Source organism: Balaenoptera acutorostrata, chromosome 2 (genome assembly GCF_949987535.1).
Source record: "Balaenoptera acutorostrata chromosome 2, mBalAcu1.1, whole genome shotgun sequence".
Taxonomy (NCBI): Eukaryota; Metazoa; Chordata; class Mammalia; order Artiodactyla; family Balaenopteridae; genus Balaenoptera; species Balaenoptera acutorostrata.
This window is the reverse complement of record NC_080065.1, coordinates 178,858,849-178,876,210: the sequence shown is the minus strand read 5'-3', so window position 1 is coordinate 178,876,210 and position 17,362 is coordinate 178,858,849. Positions and strand designations below refer to the sequence as shown.

At 51.7% G+C, this 17,362-nt stretch overlaps 1 protein-coding gene across 3 annotated transcripts; it reads right to left on the bottom strand.

Annotated features, from left to right (window-relative positions):
* Window positions 1-1,814: 1,814 nt before the first annotated feature.
* S1PR5 (sphingosine-1-phosphate receptor 5) lies at window positions 1,815-15,720 on the bottom strand. 3 transcript variants are annotated; one of them, XM_007168979.2, is made up of 3 exons: window positions 5,988-6,111; window positions 5,549-5,773; window positions 1,815-4,128 (listed from the first exon to the last, which is right to left on the bottom strand). In XM_007168979.2, the coding sequence occupies exon 3, from the start codon at window positions 4,108-4,110 to the stop codon at window positions 2,914-2,916; it is 1,197 nt and encodes a 398-aa protein (XP_007169041.2). In that variant the 5' UTR covers window positions 4,111-4,128; window positions 5,549-5,773; window positions 5,988-6,111; the 3' UTR covers window positions 1,815-2,913. The 3 variants fall into 3 exon arrangements, with proteins under 3 accessions (XP_007169041.2, XP_007169042.2, XP_057396873.1); XM_007168980.2 differs by having other exon boundaries at window positions 5,549-5,631; XM_057540890.1 differs by lacking the exons at window positions 5,549-5,773; window positions 5,988-6,111 and adding an exon at window positions 15,595-15,720.
* Between the last annotated feature and the right edge of the window lie 1,642 nt (window positions 15,721-17,362).

Below are 17,362 nucleotides of genomic sequence, written 5' to 3'. Positions count from 1 at the left end.
AAGTTTTTTAAAAAGAGTCCATCTATATGAAACACTAGGCTGAACAGATGTTGGTCTAAGAAAGGATTCCACCCGCTTCCGGGGTGAACCTGGAAGATTCAGCCTCCCTGCCCAGGGTCTGGGATTAATCCAGTGTCCGAGGCTGGAGTGGGGTTCCTCCCCCCTCCTCCCATTCCAGTTGCGTGAAGCTGCAGTTCTGGGTAGCTCCAGAGGGGGCGCAATAGCATAGCCGGCAAATACTGTACAGGGAGTGACTGAGACTAGGGGGAAACCCGCACCCTCCTCCACAGGCCGAAAGAAACCTCCGGTATCTCAAAATAACATCTACAAGCCCTGTGACCCAGCAGTGCCACGTGTAGAAATTTATCCAAGGTACACTGGCACAGGTGCAGGAGGATGTATGTACACAGATGTTTATTGCCACACTGTGTATAAAGGCAAGGTGTTGGACTCAACACGTGTCCCTCCCTAGGGCCCTGGTATAATAAGTGGTGGTATGTGTCTATGCTGTGAAATACCATGCAGCCAGTGAAAAGAAGCAAGACATGTTTACCTCAATTTTTTTTAATGTGAAAAAAAAAAAAAGTTCTATGAACTGAATTGTGCCCCCCCCCCCACCATCATCATATTTTGAAGCCCTAACCCCCAAGGTGATGGTATTTGGAGATGGGGATTTAGGAAGGTAATTAGGTTTAGATGAGGACATGAGGGTGGGGCCCTCATGATGGCATTAGTGCCCTTATCAGAGGAGACACCAGAGAGCTTGCTCTCTTTCTCCACCATGGGAGGACACAGCCAGAAGGCAGCTGTCTACAAGCCAGGAAGAGAGCTCTCACCAGAACCCAACCATGCTGACACCTTGATCTTGGACTTCCAGCCTCCAGAACTGTGAGAAATAAATTTTGGCTGTTTAAGCCACCTAGGCTATGGTATTTGTTATGGCAGCCAGAGCCAATTAACACAGTACAAAATCTAGATGTGCAACAATTTCCAAGATATACTATTAAGTGATCAAAGCAAGGTGGAGAGCAGTGCTAAAGTGTAAAACGAGAGATGTATTTACATTTCAGCTCATTTATCCACAGAATAGCTCTGGAAGTTTCCCGATAGTGTATGCATCCAGGAGGGGGAACTGGTGCTTTTTGAATTTTGTAAGATGTGAACAAGTGAATAACTCGTCTGCCATCACACCATCACACAACTGAACAATGGGGTGGGGTGTCTCAGGTTGCCCCGGAAGATTACAGGAGCCTGGGGATAGGGGAACCAGGCCAGGTGGGAGATTGGGTCCAGTTCTCGAAGTGCCATGGGATGTGACCCCAGGTTTGAGTGTGTTTGTGTTCCAGGAAGTAGGTTGTTTCCCCGTGCGTACGGTCTGCAGGGATGGCCTGAGAGTGGCCCACGGAGACTCAGGTCCCCAGGCTGGGTCAGTGACCCACCCCCCACCCCCACCCCCACCCCCCGGCAAAACACACCGCGATCTTTACGGCTGCCTGCAGTTCCGCTGTTTCCCGGCAGGCGGCGTGCCGCAATCTGAGCCCAAAGCCCCCAGTCCTTTCCCCACACCCACCCCGCCCCTCTCCCGCCAGCCCCTCCGCACAGAGGTAAGGAATACGCCTGGGGACACCTGGGGGCCAGGGACAGCTGGGAGACGCGGCCTCCGCTCCTGGAGCCTTTTATGGGCACAAACGGGGCCTTAGGATCGCCCCTGGCCGAAAATGCAGACCGTTGAAGGAGGGAGTGTCTGCTTGGCCTTAACAGACCCCTCCAGAGGGGCCAGACATCAAGCATGCGCCTCCTCGGACCTCGGAGCCTGACCACCTGGTCTAGTATCCTGGCTCAGACACTGGGACAAGGTACTTAGTTCTTGGAGTTTCCTCATCTGTCAAATGGGGGTGAGGAAACCTACCTTGAAAGGTTGCAGTAAGGGTGAGAAAAAGGCCTGTCCTGGGCCTAGCACTATGGGGCAGCTATCCAGGCACAATAAACTGTAATCACTTTTATTATTCGATTGTATTTTTATTCTTTATGAAGGATCTGACACCACATTCAAAGAAATCTTGTTTCAGATAGGAATTGGCTGCGTCTCCTAGAGTCAAATTTTAGGGTGCCCTGTCTTTGGTTCCTCCTCTGAAGTGAAGAGCTGTCCTTGACTCCTTTCTCCCCCACACCCAATTTCCTCCAGAATTCTGTCCAATACCTCCCAAATCCATGGAGAATCCACACGGTCTGATTCCTTATCATCACTCCCCTAGGCCAGTGCAGTCACCATCACCTTGTTCTCCTAGCTTCGCCCTCCACAGAGACCAGAGGCATCTGTAAACACGTGAGCCAGATTAAGTCCCTCCTCTGCCTAGAACCCTCCATGAATCCCCCTTCACTCAGAGCAATAGAAAGTCCTCCCCTGGGCTCATAAGTCCCTGCCCCATCTGTCCCATTATTTCCCTGCCTTTGTTTCCTCCCACTCTCCCTCTCCATTCTCCGCTCCAGCCACATTGACATATGTGCTTTTCAGAGAACACACAGGCATATTCTAGGCTCAGGGCCTTTGCAGCCCCACCCTGAAATGATCTTCCTTCAGAAGTTCCCAGGACAGTCCATCTCACATCACATGTCACCATCTCTGCAGAGAGGCATCCCCTGACCACCATCGCATCACTGTATTGTCACTGGAATTATCTCCCTACCTCTTCATTCCATTATTGTCTATGTCCGCCACCAGAACATCAGTTCCACAAGGGAAGGGATTTTTGTCTGTTTTGTTCATTGCCGTGGGGTTTAGCGTCAATAAAATACATTCTCCTGCGTCTTTTCTTCCTCCACCATCTTCAGCTGCTTTTCCTATAAATTCCTTTATTTAGCAAGAAAGTCTGCGAAAGACTCTTAGGGAGGCCAATGGCGGACCAAAGGGCGTCAGTCTGCGGCTGGCGCGGGTACCAGGGTCCAGGCGGCTGTCAGCGCGCCAGGGCTGCCGGTCGAGCCGCTGGCGTCCAGCCCGTCCCGCTGGGGTGACGAGCACTCGGAGTGGCTGGAGCTGCCATCCAGGCCAGGAGGCAGCCAGCGCTGCAGGCCGCCCGAAGCCCCAGGGGCGCTCCCCGACGGCTGGGAGGCACCCGGGCCTAGGCTGCACCAGCGGCGGCTGCAGCAGAGGAGGCGCAGGAGCGCTTGGCGCATGTCGCGGTTGGTGAACGTGTAGATGATGGGGTTCAGAAGCGAGTTGGCCATGGCCAGGCCCAGGAAGGGGTCCGCCTGCAGGAGCACAGGACAGGCGCGCGCCGGGCACGCCACGTCCAGCAAGAGCAGCAGGAAGAGTGGTCCCCAACAAGCCACGAAGGCCAGGAGCACCACGCTGAGCGTGCGCAACAGCGCCAACGAGCGCGGCGTGCGGCGTGCGCGGGTCGAGGCGCCCTCGCCAGCCCCGGGGGGGGTCCCCAGGCGCCGCGCTTTGGAGCGCACTTGGCAGTAGATCCGCGCGTAGAGTGCGCAGATGGCAGCCAGGATGCCAACAAAGGCGAGCACGCAGAAGAGCACGTAGGCCTTGGCGTAGAGCGGCAGGACCGTGGAGCAGGCGTCCAGACGGCCCAGACAATTCCAGCCGAGCGCGGGGAGTAGCCCAAGGAGCAGCGACACGCCCCAGGCGGCGGCCGCCAGCGCCAGCGTGCGCCCCCGACGGGCGGCGGGAGCGGGTCCCCTGCGCTCCATGGTGAGGAGGCGCTCGAGCGCGATGGCCAAGAGGCTCAGCACGGACGCGGCGAGCGCCACGAAGACGCCACCCTCACGAGCGAACCAGAGCGCGGGCGACAGGCGCAGCGTGAGAGGCCCCGACAGCAGGATGTTGGCTGCATAGGCGGCGCCCGCCAGCAGGTCGGACAGCGTGAGGCTACCCAGGAGCAGGAACATGGGCGCATGGAAGCGCGGGTGGCGTCCGAGCACGATCAGCACGGCTAAGTTCTCGAGTATGATGAGCGCGCACACGGCCAGGCACACGACGGCGTCGGCGCGCAGCCCCGCGCCGGGCTGGTAGCGCACACCGCGGAGCTTCCCGGTGTAGTTGTAATGCAGGACGATGACCTCGCTCACTGGCGCTGGCCGCAGCAGCCCCGGCTCCATGGGCTGCCCGCCCCAAGACTGCGGGGAGGTTGGGTGCAATGTCAGGCCTGGCGTGCACCATCCCCGCGGCCTGCGGAGGCGGGCACGGGCGGGGCCTCACCTGCGAAGGGGACCCTAACCCCCTACTCCCTACCCCACACGCACTCCTGGGCCCAGAGGGAGTTTGGGATGGCAGGGGGTTGTCCATGGAGACAGGCCGACACAAAGACACACAAATAACATCACAAGGGGACAGGGTAACACACAGTCCCACAGGAAAGGTACACTAATAATTCACACACAGCAGGGACATCCAGAGGCATATTAATCATAAACAGACAGAAATAGCCACACACAGAAAGTGACACACAAATACAGTGATACACCGACAAGGACATGTGCACAGATAGTCACAAACTAGGGCAAAATGCGCAGTTACACCCCATCAGGGAAACACGAATGCACATTCACACATGGACAGAGAGACACAAGCAAAGATATACAAATTCCGCCACACGCAGACGGGATCTTATGCCTAGTCTCACAGGCCACAATTTCACAAACTCCACCCACACCCAGCCTGGAAGCCAGAGCCCTACAATCTGCACACCTCGCTGCACACAGGGCTTTTTCCTGCGAACCCCCCCTTCATCCGCCACAAAACCTCAGGGAGAAAGCTGAGCCTATCCACGCAATTTGCAGAGGCAGAGCCTGAGGGCAGCAGACAGGATCCACATCTCACAGACTCTTGCAGAAATGCATATATGTCATTAAAGTATAATAATACCTCCCACCTGTGACTGCACGCTATAATCCCCTCATCCCCAATTTACAGACGAGGAAGCTGAGGCTCAAACAAAGTACCTCGCATAGAAGCAGGCACAAAGGTTTTCACGCTCCCACACAAACACATCCACGCAGAAGCAGTCACACAGTCACGGGAGTCCCACTTAACAGATGAGAAAACCAAGGCCTAGGGAGTGGAACGGACTTAGTTGGACATGGCAGAAACAAATGCATCCCAGACAGCTTCAGCTGCAACAGGGAACCAGGCACAAATACAGACTCACAGGGAGTCACGGACTCAGCCACGCTGGGGGGAAGGGGACATCAAATACACGCAGATACAGGTTACATTCGCTCCGCTGGGGACACTGCATAGAGGCTCACACCCTGTGCACCGCCCGCCTCGCCTCGTCTTGCCTGGAGGCAGGAGTGAGGTAGTGAAACTTGCAGTGGCGTGGCTGGGAGGGAGCGAGGCCAGGGGATTCCGGGCGCCCCACACACACCCCCATCCCGGGTCCCGCATCCAGTCCTGAAGTCGCCGGTTTTCCCCTCCCGAGAGGCCTTCGGGAAAGGCCAAGGAACCCAAGCAAGGGGACAAGGGTAGTGACAAGGGCAACACCCTCTGGGCCAGGCCGAGCCCCGCACGCGAAAGGACCCTGTGCTGTACACTCACCCCTGCGCCCAGGTGGTGTGCGCTCAGCAGTCGAGCGGCCTGGAGCTGAGTGAGCTGCCTCTGTTCGGCGGGCGCGGCTGGAGCTGATAGGCGAGGGGGCGGGCCCGCAAGGCCGAGCGCCGGCTGTTGCAAGCAGTTGCCCCCTCCCCTTGGGGCCCGGGCTCCCAGCCCGTGTCTGCCAGCCTGTGCCACTCGCCGCGGCACCGGAACGCGCCCTGGTGGCGACTGGCACAGGCGAGCCCTCAGCTCCCCGCTCCGGGCCTGGGCTGCTCTCCCAGGGACGCTCCGTCGCGGTGGGAGGACCCGGAGACATGAGGAGGGGAGGGTTCTTCAGCCGGGGCGGCCGCAACCCGAGCCTCTCCCCCCGCCCCCGCCCCCACCGAAGTAAAGGGGTCCTCTCTGTCCTCTGGGCACTGGTCCCTCCCTATATTCCACCTACCTTCCAACTGAACCTCCTGGGCTGCACCCCAAGGACGTCCCGCCGGCGGAGGGACCCCGGCAACCCGGGTCAGGAGGGGTCTTCGGCAGCGGTAGCCTCAATCCCCTCCCCCCAGCAGCTAGGTCCCGTCGGCCTCCGGGCTCAGGCCCCACCCCATTTCCCCGCTCCCACCCCCGGTCTGGGGCGAGTGGGGGAGGGGCAGGCGCTGTCAGGATTCTGGTGGGAACCTTTTCCTCCCCAGATAAGGAGAAGCTGGCTCGTAAGTCCCCCTGGTTCTCCCGCTTCCCCCACCCCGTCTCTCTCACCCTTATCACTCCCGACAACGTGATTTACGCGGTTGTCATGTTTCTGGACTGTGTCCCCACCAGTCAGCCCCACAGGGGTAGGAATTCGCGTTCTGTCGTGGGCACTGCCTGGACACGGCCTGTGCTCGGTAAGCAGCCGCTAAGTGAGTGAATGAATGAATGACTGTCTCCCTCACTTTCTCTCTGTGTGTCTCTCTTCTGTTCTCTCAGGGTCTCTCCGTCTCTGTCTCTCCCCGTCTCTGTGTGTGTCTCTCTCAGTCGCGTCTCCATCTTTCTCTGTTTGTGCCTCTCCCACGTCTCTCCCAGGCCTCCGCTCCTCTGACGGGCCAGTCCCAGCTGGCCCCGCAGCCCGCACCCCCAGTTCCCAGGAGCCTCCAGGCTGGGAAGCTCCGTCCTACCGGAGGCCACAGCCGGGAAGGGGGGCTGGGCCTGGCTGCCGCGACCTTCACCAGGACTGTGCCCTTTGCACCGGCTGCCTCAGGCTTTGCCGGTCACGGGTGGGGTGAGGGCGTCCCAGGGACCATGAGCCAGAGGTTGGGGATGGATCGGAGGTGTGCCCCCAGGGAAGGGACCGCGTGGGACACCCAGGCCGGGTCGCATCCCCGTGTAGCCTCTTAGGGAATCCCCGTGGCTCCAAATAGAACCACTCCTGCCTGCTCCGACAGATCACACACAGGGACAGCGCAGCCAGTGGGCCCACGAAGGCGGGGGGGGGGGGCGCCTTAAGGTTTGGGTGCCAGAGCTCCACAGCCTCCCGCGACCAAGCCCGCTGGGATGAGCCCTGAAGATTCCCCAGACGTGGCAGGGCCATGCCTGGCACACATCATGTGCTCCATAGATGACCCCATTCTGCAAAGGGGAAGCCACACCCCAGGGTGGGAAAGTGGCTGCTTCTCACCTCCCAGGCGGCAATCTCACCTCCCACGGGCCCCGCAGGGTGGAGGGGGGCTCTTCCTGCCACGGGTCTCAGGCCCCAGCACCCCCAACTCATGCCACCTCGTACACAAGATCCCACGAGATCACAGCCCTCTCCTGCTCCAGACCCTCCCATGGCTTCATATGTGGCTCAGAGTTAAGGTCCAAACCCTAACTACAAGGCCTTCAAAACCCACAAGGCCTTGCACAGTCTTTCCTCCTTACACCTCTGCTATTCCTCTGCCATACTCCCTTCCAGCCCCACTGACTTCCCCCCAGTTCCTCACACACTTCAAGACCTTGGCACTTGGGGATCAGCCTGCCTGGAACATCCTTCCTCCAGCCCTTCCAGCCGGTCACCTCCTCAGAGAGGCCTTCCCTGCTGTGTCCCCCTCCTCCCCAATCTCACATGGCAGTTGGCACCATCTGAAATTACCTTGAATATTTACTTATTCATCTGGCATACTGTGGGTCTCTGCCCTAGACTCCCAGCTCCAGGAAGCCAGGGACCCTGTCTGTCCCTCTGCCCAGTCACTGAGTAAAGGTTAAGAGCTTGTAGTGTGCAGCTGGGCTCAGCTACTTTGTAATCTAGGACTCCGGGCAAGTGACACCCACTCTGAGCCTTGGCGGCCTCTTTTGTAAAATGGATAATGACAGTTCCCACTCCGAGGGATGCTGTTGAGGAGGAAGGAGTCGAACAGAGCTGTGAGACACAGGTGAGAGTTCAGTAAATGTTAGCTCAGGTGCTACTGGTCACCACTGTATCCCAGAGGAGGGATTAGGAAGGGGTTCATTCAGCTCAGGCCCCATCAACCCCAGGCACCACTACCACCCCAACTCGCCCCCTCCCCCTGCCCCCCAGCCATGCCTGATCTCTTTCCCAGGGGAAGGGCACCCCTGGCCTCTGCGCTCCTGCCACAGCCCGCCGCCTGATGCAAGCCTGGGCCGGCACACCTGCCTGGCAGGTTCTGCTGCCAGGGCCCTCACCCATAGGGGCCGCCCCACCCAATCTGTGCCCACTCTCACTGAGCACAGTATCCTCATCTCTGAAAGAGCAAAATGCCTCCCACAGTATCCTCACACTTCCACCCATCCAGAGTCAGAGGGCTGCAGCAGGACTTCCCATTCCCCCCCTCTCCATCTCCCTGTGACCAGTCCTGAGGCATGAATGTGGCTGCAGGGAGGTGTGAACTGACAACTTTCCCACAGCCAGAGACCAGAGCATTCATGGTTTCGGCGGGGGTGGGGGGGATGGGGGGTGGGTGGGGGGGATGGGCGGGTGGGGGGGATGGGGGGGCTTGTCTCAAACTGGAGGTTGAAGGGCCAACTCTGGCTCACAACCTCAAGATTTGTTTGCTTGGCTCAAAGGTTTCCCGTTCAAACATCTGTCTGAACTGTACAGAAGCACTAGTCTGGTTGGTATATTTGTTTCTCACAGGAGTACGGGTTAATTTTGGAACTGCTATGTACTAGCACTGAACAAATAAGTCCATATGTTGTAGATACTGACAACCAGTTTCCATACTGTTGGAGAATGAAGCTACAAATAAGCAGTGTGGTGCCGGATGGGGTTATCATTATGAAATGTTTATTTTAACAGTTAGATATGAAAGTAAATATGGATGTGAGTGTACACACGGATTAGTACACACACATTTCCCAGCTCTGTCTGCCAAGGGCTCAGAGCAATGGCACCCCAGTAGCAATAAGTACACTCAGCACGCAGATCTTGGTTTCTAAATACCATTTTCCAGTGTGAGGAACCAGGGCTTCTTGGAAAAATGACCACTTCTAGGGCTGGGGCAGAGAAACTGCACAAGGACCCTGGAGCATCTTCTAGACAGAGTGCTTTAAAAAAAAAAAAATGCCAAAAAGACACCAGAGCCAGTCTGAAAGAACTCCCACTGGCCAAAGCTGGAACAATTTGAACAAAATAAATAGCGATAGAATTGGATTATAACCCAAAGAATAAAATAAATGTCCACAAATCCATACCGATTTAAATACATAATTGAATCTATTTTAAAATGAGGGAGAAGGAACAAATCTTCCCAACAGAAGAATTCCAATTAATAAAAGGATAATGAGGGAATTCCCTGGCAGTCCAGTGGTTAGGACTCTGCACTTCTACTGCAGGGGGAACGAGTTCGATCCCTGGTCAGGGAACTAAGATTCCACAAGCTGCGTAATGCAGCCAAAAAAAAAAAAAAGTATAATGAATGATGAAAATAGAAAATCACTGTTAGAATACCACTGTGATAATTGTTGCAGGTAGAATCCACTGATGAATGAGAAAATTAATGGGTAAAACTTTAAGGAGAAAGACGACATTCGCATAGCCTCAAAGTTTCTCCTCCCAAATATTTATTAATCACCTAGGTGGTCTTAATCTTTGTCCAAAAATTCTTGGAAACTCCCTCTAAGGGGGAGAGCTAAGTTCCCCCCTCCTTGAGGGAAGGAGCTGGACTTGGAGACTTGCTTCCAAAGAATAGAGTGTTGTCCACACAAAAACCTGCACATGGATGTTACTAGCAGCCTTATCCATAATTGTCAAAAATTGGAAGCAACCAAGATGTCCTTCAGTAGGTGAACGGATAAATAAACTGGTACATCCAGACAATGGACTCAAAAAGAGATGAGCTCAAAAAGAGATGAGGGGCTTCCCTGGTGGCGCAGTGGTTGAGAATCTGCCTGCCAATGCAGGGGACACGGGTTCGAGCCCTGGTCTGGGAAGATCCCACATGCCGCGGAGCAACTAAGCCTGTGAGCCACAATTACTGAGCCTGCGCGTCTGGAGCCTGTGCTCCGCAACAAGAGAGGCCGCGACAGTGAGAGGCCCACGCACCGCGATGAAGAGTGGCCCCCGCTTGCCGCAACTGGAGAAAGCCCTCGCACAGAAACGAAGACCCAACACAGCCATAAATAAAATAAATAAATAAATAAATAAAATTAAAAAAAAAAAAAAAAAAAGAGATGAGCTATCAAGCCATGAAAAGACATGAAGGAAACGTAAATGCATATTCCTAAGTGAAAGAAACCAATGTGAAAAGGCTACATGATGTATAGTTCCAACCATGTGACATTCTGGAAAAGGCAAAACTACGGGGACAGTAAAAAGATCAGTGGTTGGCAAGGATTATGGAGGAAGGAGGGATGAATAGGCAGAGTACAGGGGATTTTTAGGGCAGTGAAACCATTCTGTATGATACAGTAATGGTAGATACATGTCATTATCCATTTGTCCAAACCCATAGAATGTGTAACACAGAGAGTGAACCTCAATGTAAAAAATCTATGGACTTTTGGGACTCCGCGTGGTCCAGTGATTAAGACCGTGCTTCCACTGCAGGGGGCACAGTCTCGATCCCTGGTCTGGGAAATAAGATCCCGGCATGCCTCACAGTCTCGCAGTGCGGGGGGGGACGGGGTGGGGAGCCACTATGGACCTATGGACTTTGGGTGATAATGATGTGTTCATGTAGGTTCATCAGTGGTACTAAATACACTACTGTGGTGTGGGGTGTCCATAGTGGGAAAGGTTGGGAATGAGGCACAGGGAGTATATGGGATATCTCTGTACTTTCTGCTCAATTTGCTGTGAACCTAAAACTGCTCTAAAAAATAGAGTTTATTAATCAAAAAAAAAGGGGGGGAGGGATAAACTAGGAGTTTGGGATTAACATACACACACTATATAAAATAGATAATCAACAAGGACCTACTGTATAGCACAGGGAACTCTACTCAATATTCTGTAATAACCTATATGGGAAAAGAATCTGAAAAAGAGTAGATATATGTATATGTATTACTGATTCACTTTGCTGTACACCTGAAACTAACACCACATTGTAAATCAACTATACTCCAATATAAAATAAAAATTAGGGACTTCTCTGGTGGCACAGTGGTTAAGAATCCGCCTGCCAATGCAGGGGACACAGGTTTGATCCCTGGTCCAGGAAGATCCCACATGCCGCGGAGCAACTAAGCCCGTGCACCACAACTACTGAAGCCCGCGTGCCTAGAGCCCGTGCTCTGCAACAAGAGAAGCCACCATAATGAGAAGCCCACGAACCGCAACAGAGTAGTCTCCGCTCGCCACAACTAGAGAGAGCTTGCGTGCAGCAACGAAGACCCAACACAGCCAAAAAAATAAATTAAATTAAATTAAATTAAATTAAAATTTTTTAAAAAAAGATAAAAAGCCTGAGAGGTCCTCGAGAAGACATATGCTCCCAGGCCACGCCACCAGGAGGCTTTGGACATTTCTATTGCCAGCCTGGCCTCTCACAGTATCTGAGCTTGAAATCCCTGGCTGCAGTGCCAGGAGCATGGATTTTAGAGGAGACAGGTGGCAGGGCGACTTTCAGTTTCTAAACATCCCTGAGCCTCCACTTCCTCATCTGAAAATGGGAACACCATGGTCCTCTGCCCATAAGGGGCTCACATTTTTGTGGGGGACAAAAAAAATCATACACAAGTTATTAAGAGAATTCCACATAGTGACGTGTGCTATAAACAAATAAAATATAATGTTGTGTTACGGGAGTGAATGGGGAATTTTTTTTTTTTTTTTTTTTTTTTGGCCGCGCAGCTTGTGGGCCACAACCAGGGATGGAACCCGCGCCCTCGGCAGTGAAAGTGTGCACTGGACCGCCAGGGAATTCCCGGAATGGGGACCATTTTAGATCCAAGAACAGGCAAGGCCTCTTTGTGGAGGGGAAGTGAGCTGAGGTCAGAATAACATGAAGGCAGAGGGAAGGGTGTTCCTGGAAGAGGAATCAGCATGAGCAAAGGCCTAGCTTACTGTACTTCCTTTTTTTTTTTTAATTGAGGGAGTTCCCTGGTGGTCTAGGGGTTAGGACTCAGAGCTTTCTTTTTTTTTTTTTAATAACTTTATTTATTTATTTTTGGCTGCGTTGGGTCTTCATTGTTGTGTGTGAGCTTTCTCTAGTCGCGGCCAGCGGGGGCTACTCTTCATTGCGGTGGCTTCTCTTGTCACAGAGCACGGACTCTAGGCGCGCGGGCTTCTGTAGTTGTGGCACGTAGGCTCAGTAGTTGTAGCTCGTGGGCTCTAGAGCGCAGGCTCAGTAGTTGTGGCGCACGGGCTTAGTTGCGCCGAGGCATGTGGCATCTTCCTGGATCAGGGCTTGAACCCGTTTCCCCTGCATTGGTAGGTGGATCTTAACCACCGCGCCACCAGGAAAGTCTGGACTCAGCGCTTTCACCGCAGTGGCCTGGGTTCAATCCCTGATTAGGGAACTGAGATCCTGCAGGCTGCGCAGCGCGGCCAAAAAAAAAAAAAAAAAAAATGGAGGTGATAGTCACGTAACATAAAATTAATCCTCTTAAAGGAACAATTCAGTAGCATTGAGGACATTCACAATGGTATTCAACCACCACCTCTATCTAGTTTCAAAGCATTTTTATCACCCCAAAATGAAACCTCACACCCATTAAACAGTTGTTCCCCATCCCCATCCCCCAGCCCGAGGCAACCACTGATCTGCACTCTGTCTCTATGGATTTCTCTATTCTGGATACTTCATATAAATGGAATCATACAATATGTGGCCTTTTGCACCGGACTTCTTTCACTTAGCATAATGTTTTGAGGTTCTCCCACGTTGTCGCAGGCAGCAGGACTTCATTTCTTTTTACGACTGAATAATACTATTGTATTAATGTACTTATTAAAAATTCTAAAAGGCTCCGAGAAGAGGCTTTGAGTTGGGAGGGTGAGGGCCTTGGTGGGGGGGGGGGGAGGAATCACCTTGTCCCAGGTGCTGCGCAGAAATTGGGCAGAGCCATGCTTTTCTCCCCTGCTCATTCCGGGCCTGGTGAACTGCCCATGGGAAAATCTGACCTCATCTTCCTGCACAGATGTCCCCAGATACAGCTTGAGTTAAACCCAGGCCAAGGGCTCCAAAAGCTGTAGACATGGTTGGCAGACCAAGTCCTCAGAAGGCAGAGGAGGCAGGCCCTGATCTTTCCCACCAAGCAGCCCTCTTGGTGCCCCGCTCCCTGCATCCCTCACTTCCAAGTGAGGTTTGGAAACTTGGAGCCAGAGCCTCCTCTCTCTTCCTCTCTCTCTCTCTCTCTCTCTTTTCCCCCTCACACTTAGACATTCATTTCACAGACTAGGTAGGGAGGGGAGGGGAAAGAACAACTGGGCAGAGGGATTGAATCAGCACATGCAAAAGTGTGGAGGCTGAAAAGAATGTGTGGGTAAAAGAAACAGAAATCAGGTCAGTAGGGCAGAGTTGTGGCTTAGGGGGAGGAAAGAGCAGGAGTGGGAGGTGAAACTGGGGGTTGGGCAAGGGCAGATCTGGTGGACCTCAAATATCAGGCCTATGATGTCGGTTCACCATCTTGCTGTGTGACTTGCTTAACCTCTCTGACCTCAGTCTACTCATCTGTAAAATGAAGTCATGAAAGTCTTTTTCGTTCTCACAGTGATCTTGGGAGTATGAAGACAATCATTGGCGTAAAGAGCTAACACACTGCTTGGCCCAGAGCTAACCACTTGACAAATGTCAGACTTTTTTTTTTTGGCCATGCCGTGCAGCACGTAGGATCTTAGTTCCTGACCAGGGATCGAACCCAGGCCCCTGCTGTGAAAGTGTGAAGTCCTAACCACTGGACCATGAAGGAATTCTCAGACACTTGGCTTGTTTCTATTCTTCTTCTTTTTCTTTTTTTTTTTTGGCTACCTTGAAAAATGCTATGAACCTTTGCGTACAGGTTTTTTGGTTTTGTTGTGGTTGTTTTGTTTTTTGGTTGCACCGGGTCTTAGTTGCAGCAGGTGGGCCCCTTAGTTGCGGCATGCATGTGCGATCTAGTTCCCTGATCAGGGATTGAACCTGGGCCCCCTGCACTGGGAGCGTGGAGTCTTATCCACAGCACCACCAGGGAAGTCCCTGTGTACAGGTTTTTTATGTGGACATATATTTTCATTTCTATTGGGAATATATCTAGGAGTGGAATGGTGGTGTCATGTGGTAATTCTATGCTGAACATCTTGAGGAACTGCCAAACTTTTCCAAAGTGATTGCCCTGTTTTACATTCCCACCAGCAATATATAGGGGTTCTGATTTCCCCACATCCTGCTAACACTTGTTATTTTCTGTCCTTTTTTTATTTTATTATTTACTTATTTATTTATTTTTGGCTGTGTTGGGTCTTCGTTGCTGCGCGCGGGCTTTCTCTAGTTGCGGGGAGCGAGGGCTACTCTTTGTTGCGGTGCACAGGCTTCTCATTGCGGTGGCTTCTCTTCTTGTGCAGCACAGGCTATAGGCACGCGGGCTTCAGTAGTTGTGGCGCATGGGCTCAGTAGTTGTGGTGCACGGGCTCAGTAGTTGTGGCACACGGGCTTAGTTGCTCCACGGCATGTGGGATCTTCCCGGACCAGGGATCGAACCCGCGTCCCCTGCAGGAGGATTCTTAACCACTGTGCCACCAGGGAAGTCCCTTCCATCCTTTTTTATTACAGCCATCCTGGTGGGCGTGAAGTGGCATCTCATTGTGGTTTGATAGTTATTACTTTTTGTTATTATTTTTATTGATCCCAATGTCCACACTGCAGTGCACCCTTCCTCCTGTCCTTCCCCTCTCATGACCCTCCCGTAACTCCTTGGAGCCCTTTGAAGAAAGCTCAAGCAGAGGGGAGAAGGGATAAATTAGGAGTTTGGGATAAACATATACACACTACTATACGTAGAATAAATAACCAACAAGGACCTACTATATAGCACAGGGAACTATATTCAATATTTTGTAATAACCTATAAGAGAAAAGAATCTGGAAAGAAAAGATATATATGCATGTATAACTGAATCACTTTTCTGTATATCTGAAACAAACACAACATTGTAAATAAACTATACTTCAATTAAAACAAATAATAAAAAAAGAAAGCAAGCTCAAGCAGCCCAGGCCATTGCCAACTGGCTCTTGCCCTGCTCCCCACCCCCTACCATACCATACCTCTTGTCTCTAAATCTCCAAATCTGGCAACTGTTCCTCATGGTCAGAGAAGCAGGATTTGGGGTCAGAGAGACGTGGGTTGGAATTCTGGCTCTGATCTTGGGCAGATGGATTGACATCTGTGAGCCTCAGTTTCCTCATCAGTTAAATGGGAATCATAATTATTCCCCTCTCATATGGTTCAATGAGACTGGTCATGTCAACTGTTTAGTGCAATGCCTGGCATTGCGTAGGGGCTGTATGAATCAGGATTTGTTTAGTTGAAAGTTCCAGAAAAAAAAAATTAAGTCCAACTTAAAAACAACTCAAACCGGTGTGGGGGCAGTGGTTAGGAATGAATTGACTCCCGTAGCTGAAAATCTAGGGATCTAGGAGTTGGGTTAACTTCAGGCATACCTGGATCAAGAAGCTCCAATGTCACCAGGAATCTAACTCTGTCTCTTGGTTCAGCTGGGCTTTCATCTCATCAAGCTCCCCTTTGGGTGGCAGAGATTCTTCCTGGCACTACAGATCCATCATTCCCACTCAGTAGCAACTTGGGAAAAGACATCCAGTCACCCCAAGGTTCCACCAGAAGTCCTAGTACTGAATTTCATTGGCCCAGCTAGGATCACATGTCATAACCAAACCAATCTCCTGGTCTGGGGAGTGGACTGCTCTGATTGGTCAGGTTGGAGAATGTGGGCGGAGTCAACCCAAAATTGGTCTGAGCATCTTCACGTGGGTCATTAGGAGTCCTCAAACCTTGGTGGGTTGCTTTTCAGGCATCTGAGATGGGAAGGGCATGGAACAACAGAAAGGGCAGAAGTTAAATTCAGAGAGTTCAGTTTAGGGCCAGTTGAGTTTGAGATGCCTCCCAGCCATCAGGTGGTGCCACTGAGTCATCAACTGAATGAGACGTGCATTCACCTGGTGTCTTGGTGGCTCACATTCTTTTTATTGATTTTATGAAAATGTAATTTAATTTCCTTTTGAAGGATACAATTAAGAAATGTAATTATTATGATGTATAATTTATCCGCCTGGAGTTAATTACCTTCTTTTTTTCTTTAGTTGTCTTTCTTAGAAGTTCTGGCAATTTATCTCAATTCAACTTTCCAAATCATAAAATTCATCAGGTAATCTATAGGTAGCATTCTGCTTTCCTCCTGGGTTCTTTTTGCTGGGGTATTCCTCCTGCCGCCATCCCAGGAATTCTCTTCATCTCTTTCCTAAGCTGGAATCCCTGTTTCCTCAGTCTCATGTCTTCTTTTTTTCTTTGTTTACCCCTCTGTTTTTGTGGAGTGCATCCTGCAGTAAATTTCTGAGAACATAAGAGCATCAAAGAGAACATTTCTGAGTCCTTCCATGTTTTGAAATGTCTTTACTTGCTCCTCACACTTGATCAATATTTTGGCTGGAAATAGTGGTCTGGACTGAAAATCCTTTTCTGTCAGAATTTTGAATCCATATCCCCATTTTCTCTCTCTCTTTTTTTTTTTTTTTTTTTTTTTTTGATGTATCGGTATTTATTGGAAAGAAACATGTTCCTCTCACACACCTGAGGGCAGGAAGCAAAGGCAGGTTCTCAGCAGGAGGGGGACGGGGAACCTCTCTCTTTTTCTTCAATAGATTTATTTATTTCATTTATTTATTTTTGACTGTGTTGGGTCTTCGTTGCTGCACGCGGGCTTTCTCTCATTGCGGCGAGCGGGGGCTACTCTTCGTTGTGGTGCACAGGCTTCTCATTGCAGTGGCTTCTCTTGTTGCAGAGCATGGCCTCTGGGTGCAGGGGCTTCAGTAGTTGTGGCACGCAGGCTCAGTAGTTATGGTGCATGGGCTTAGTTGCTCCATGGCATGTGAGATCTTCCTGGACCAGGGATCGAACCCGTGTCCCCTACATTGGCAAGCAGATTCTTAACCATTGCACCACCGGGGAAGCCCCGGGGAAGCCCCCATTGTCTCTTTGTTTCCCATGTCTTTGAATGTGCTGTTCTACCAGGAAGGCACTTCCTTCCTTCCTCTCTTTTTCTGACTAACTCTCACTCATCCTTTAGATGCTACGATAAACACTTCTGGGGATCACTATCTATTGAATGAAAAACTACTTCACTTAGGTGACTCTCTTGACTAATTTTGGCCATTGAAATATGAGATGTATGCAATGACATACATCACTTCTGCA

What these genes read in the sequence shown, in the direction of transcription:
- S1PR5 (XM_057540890.1), bottom strand. Translation starts at nt 4,110, where the DNA reads ATGGAGCCGGGGCTGCTGCGGCCAGCGCCAGTGAGCGAGGTCATCGTC.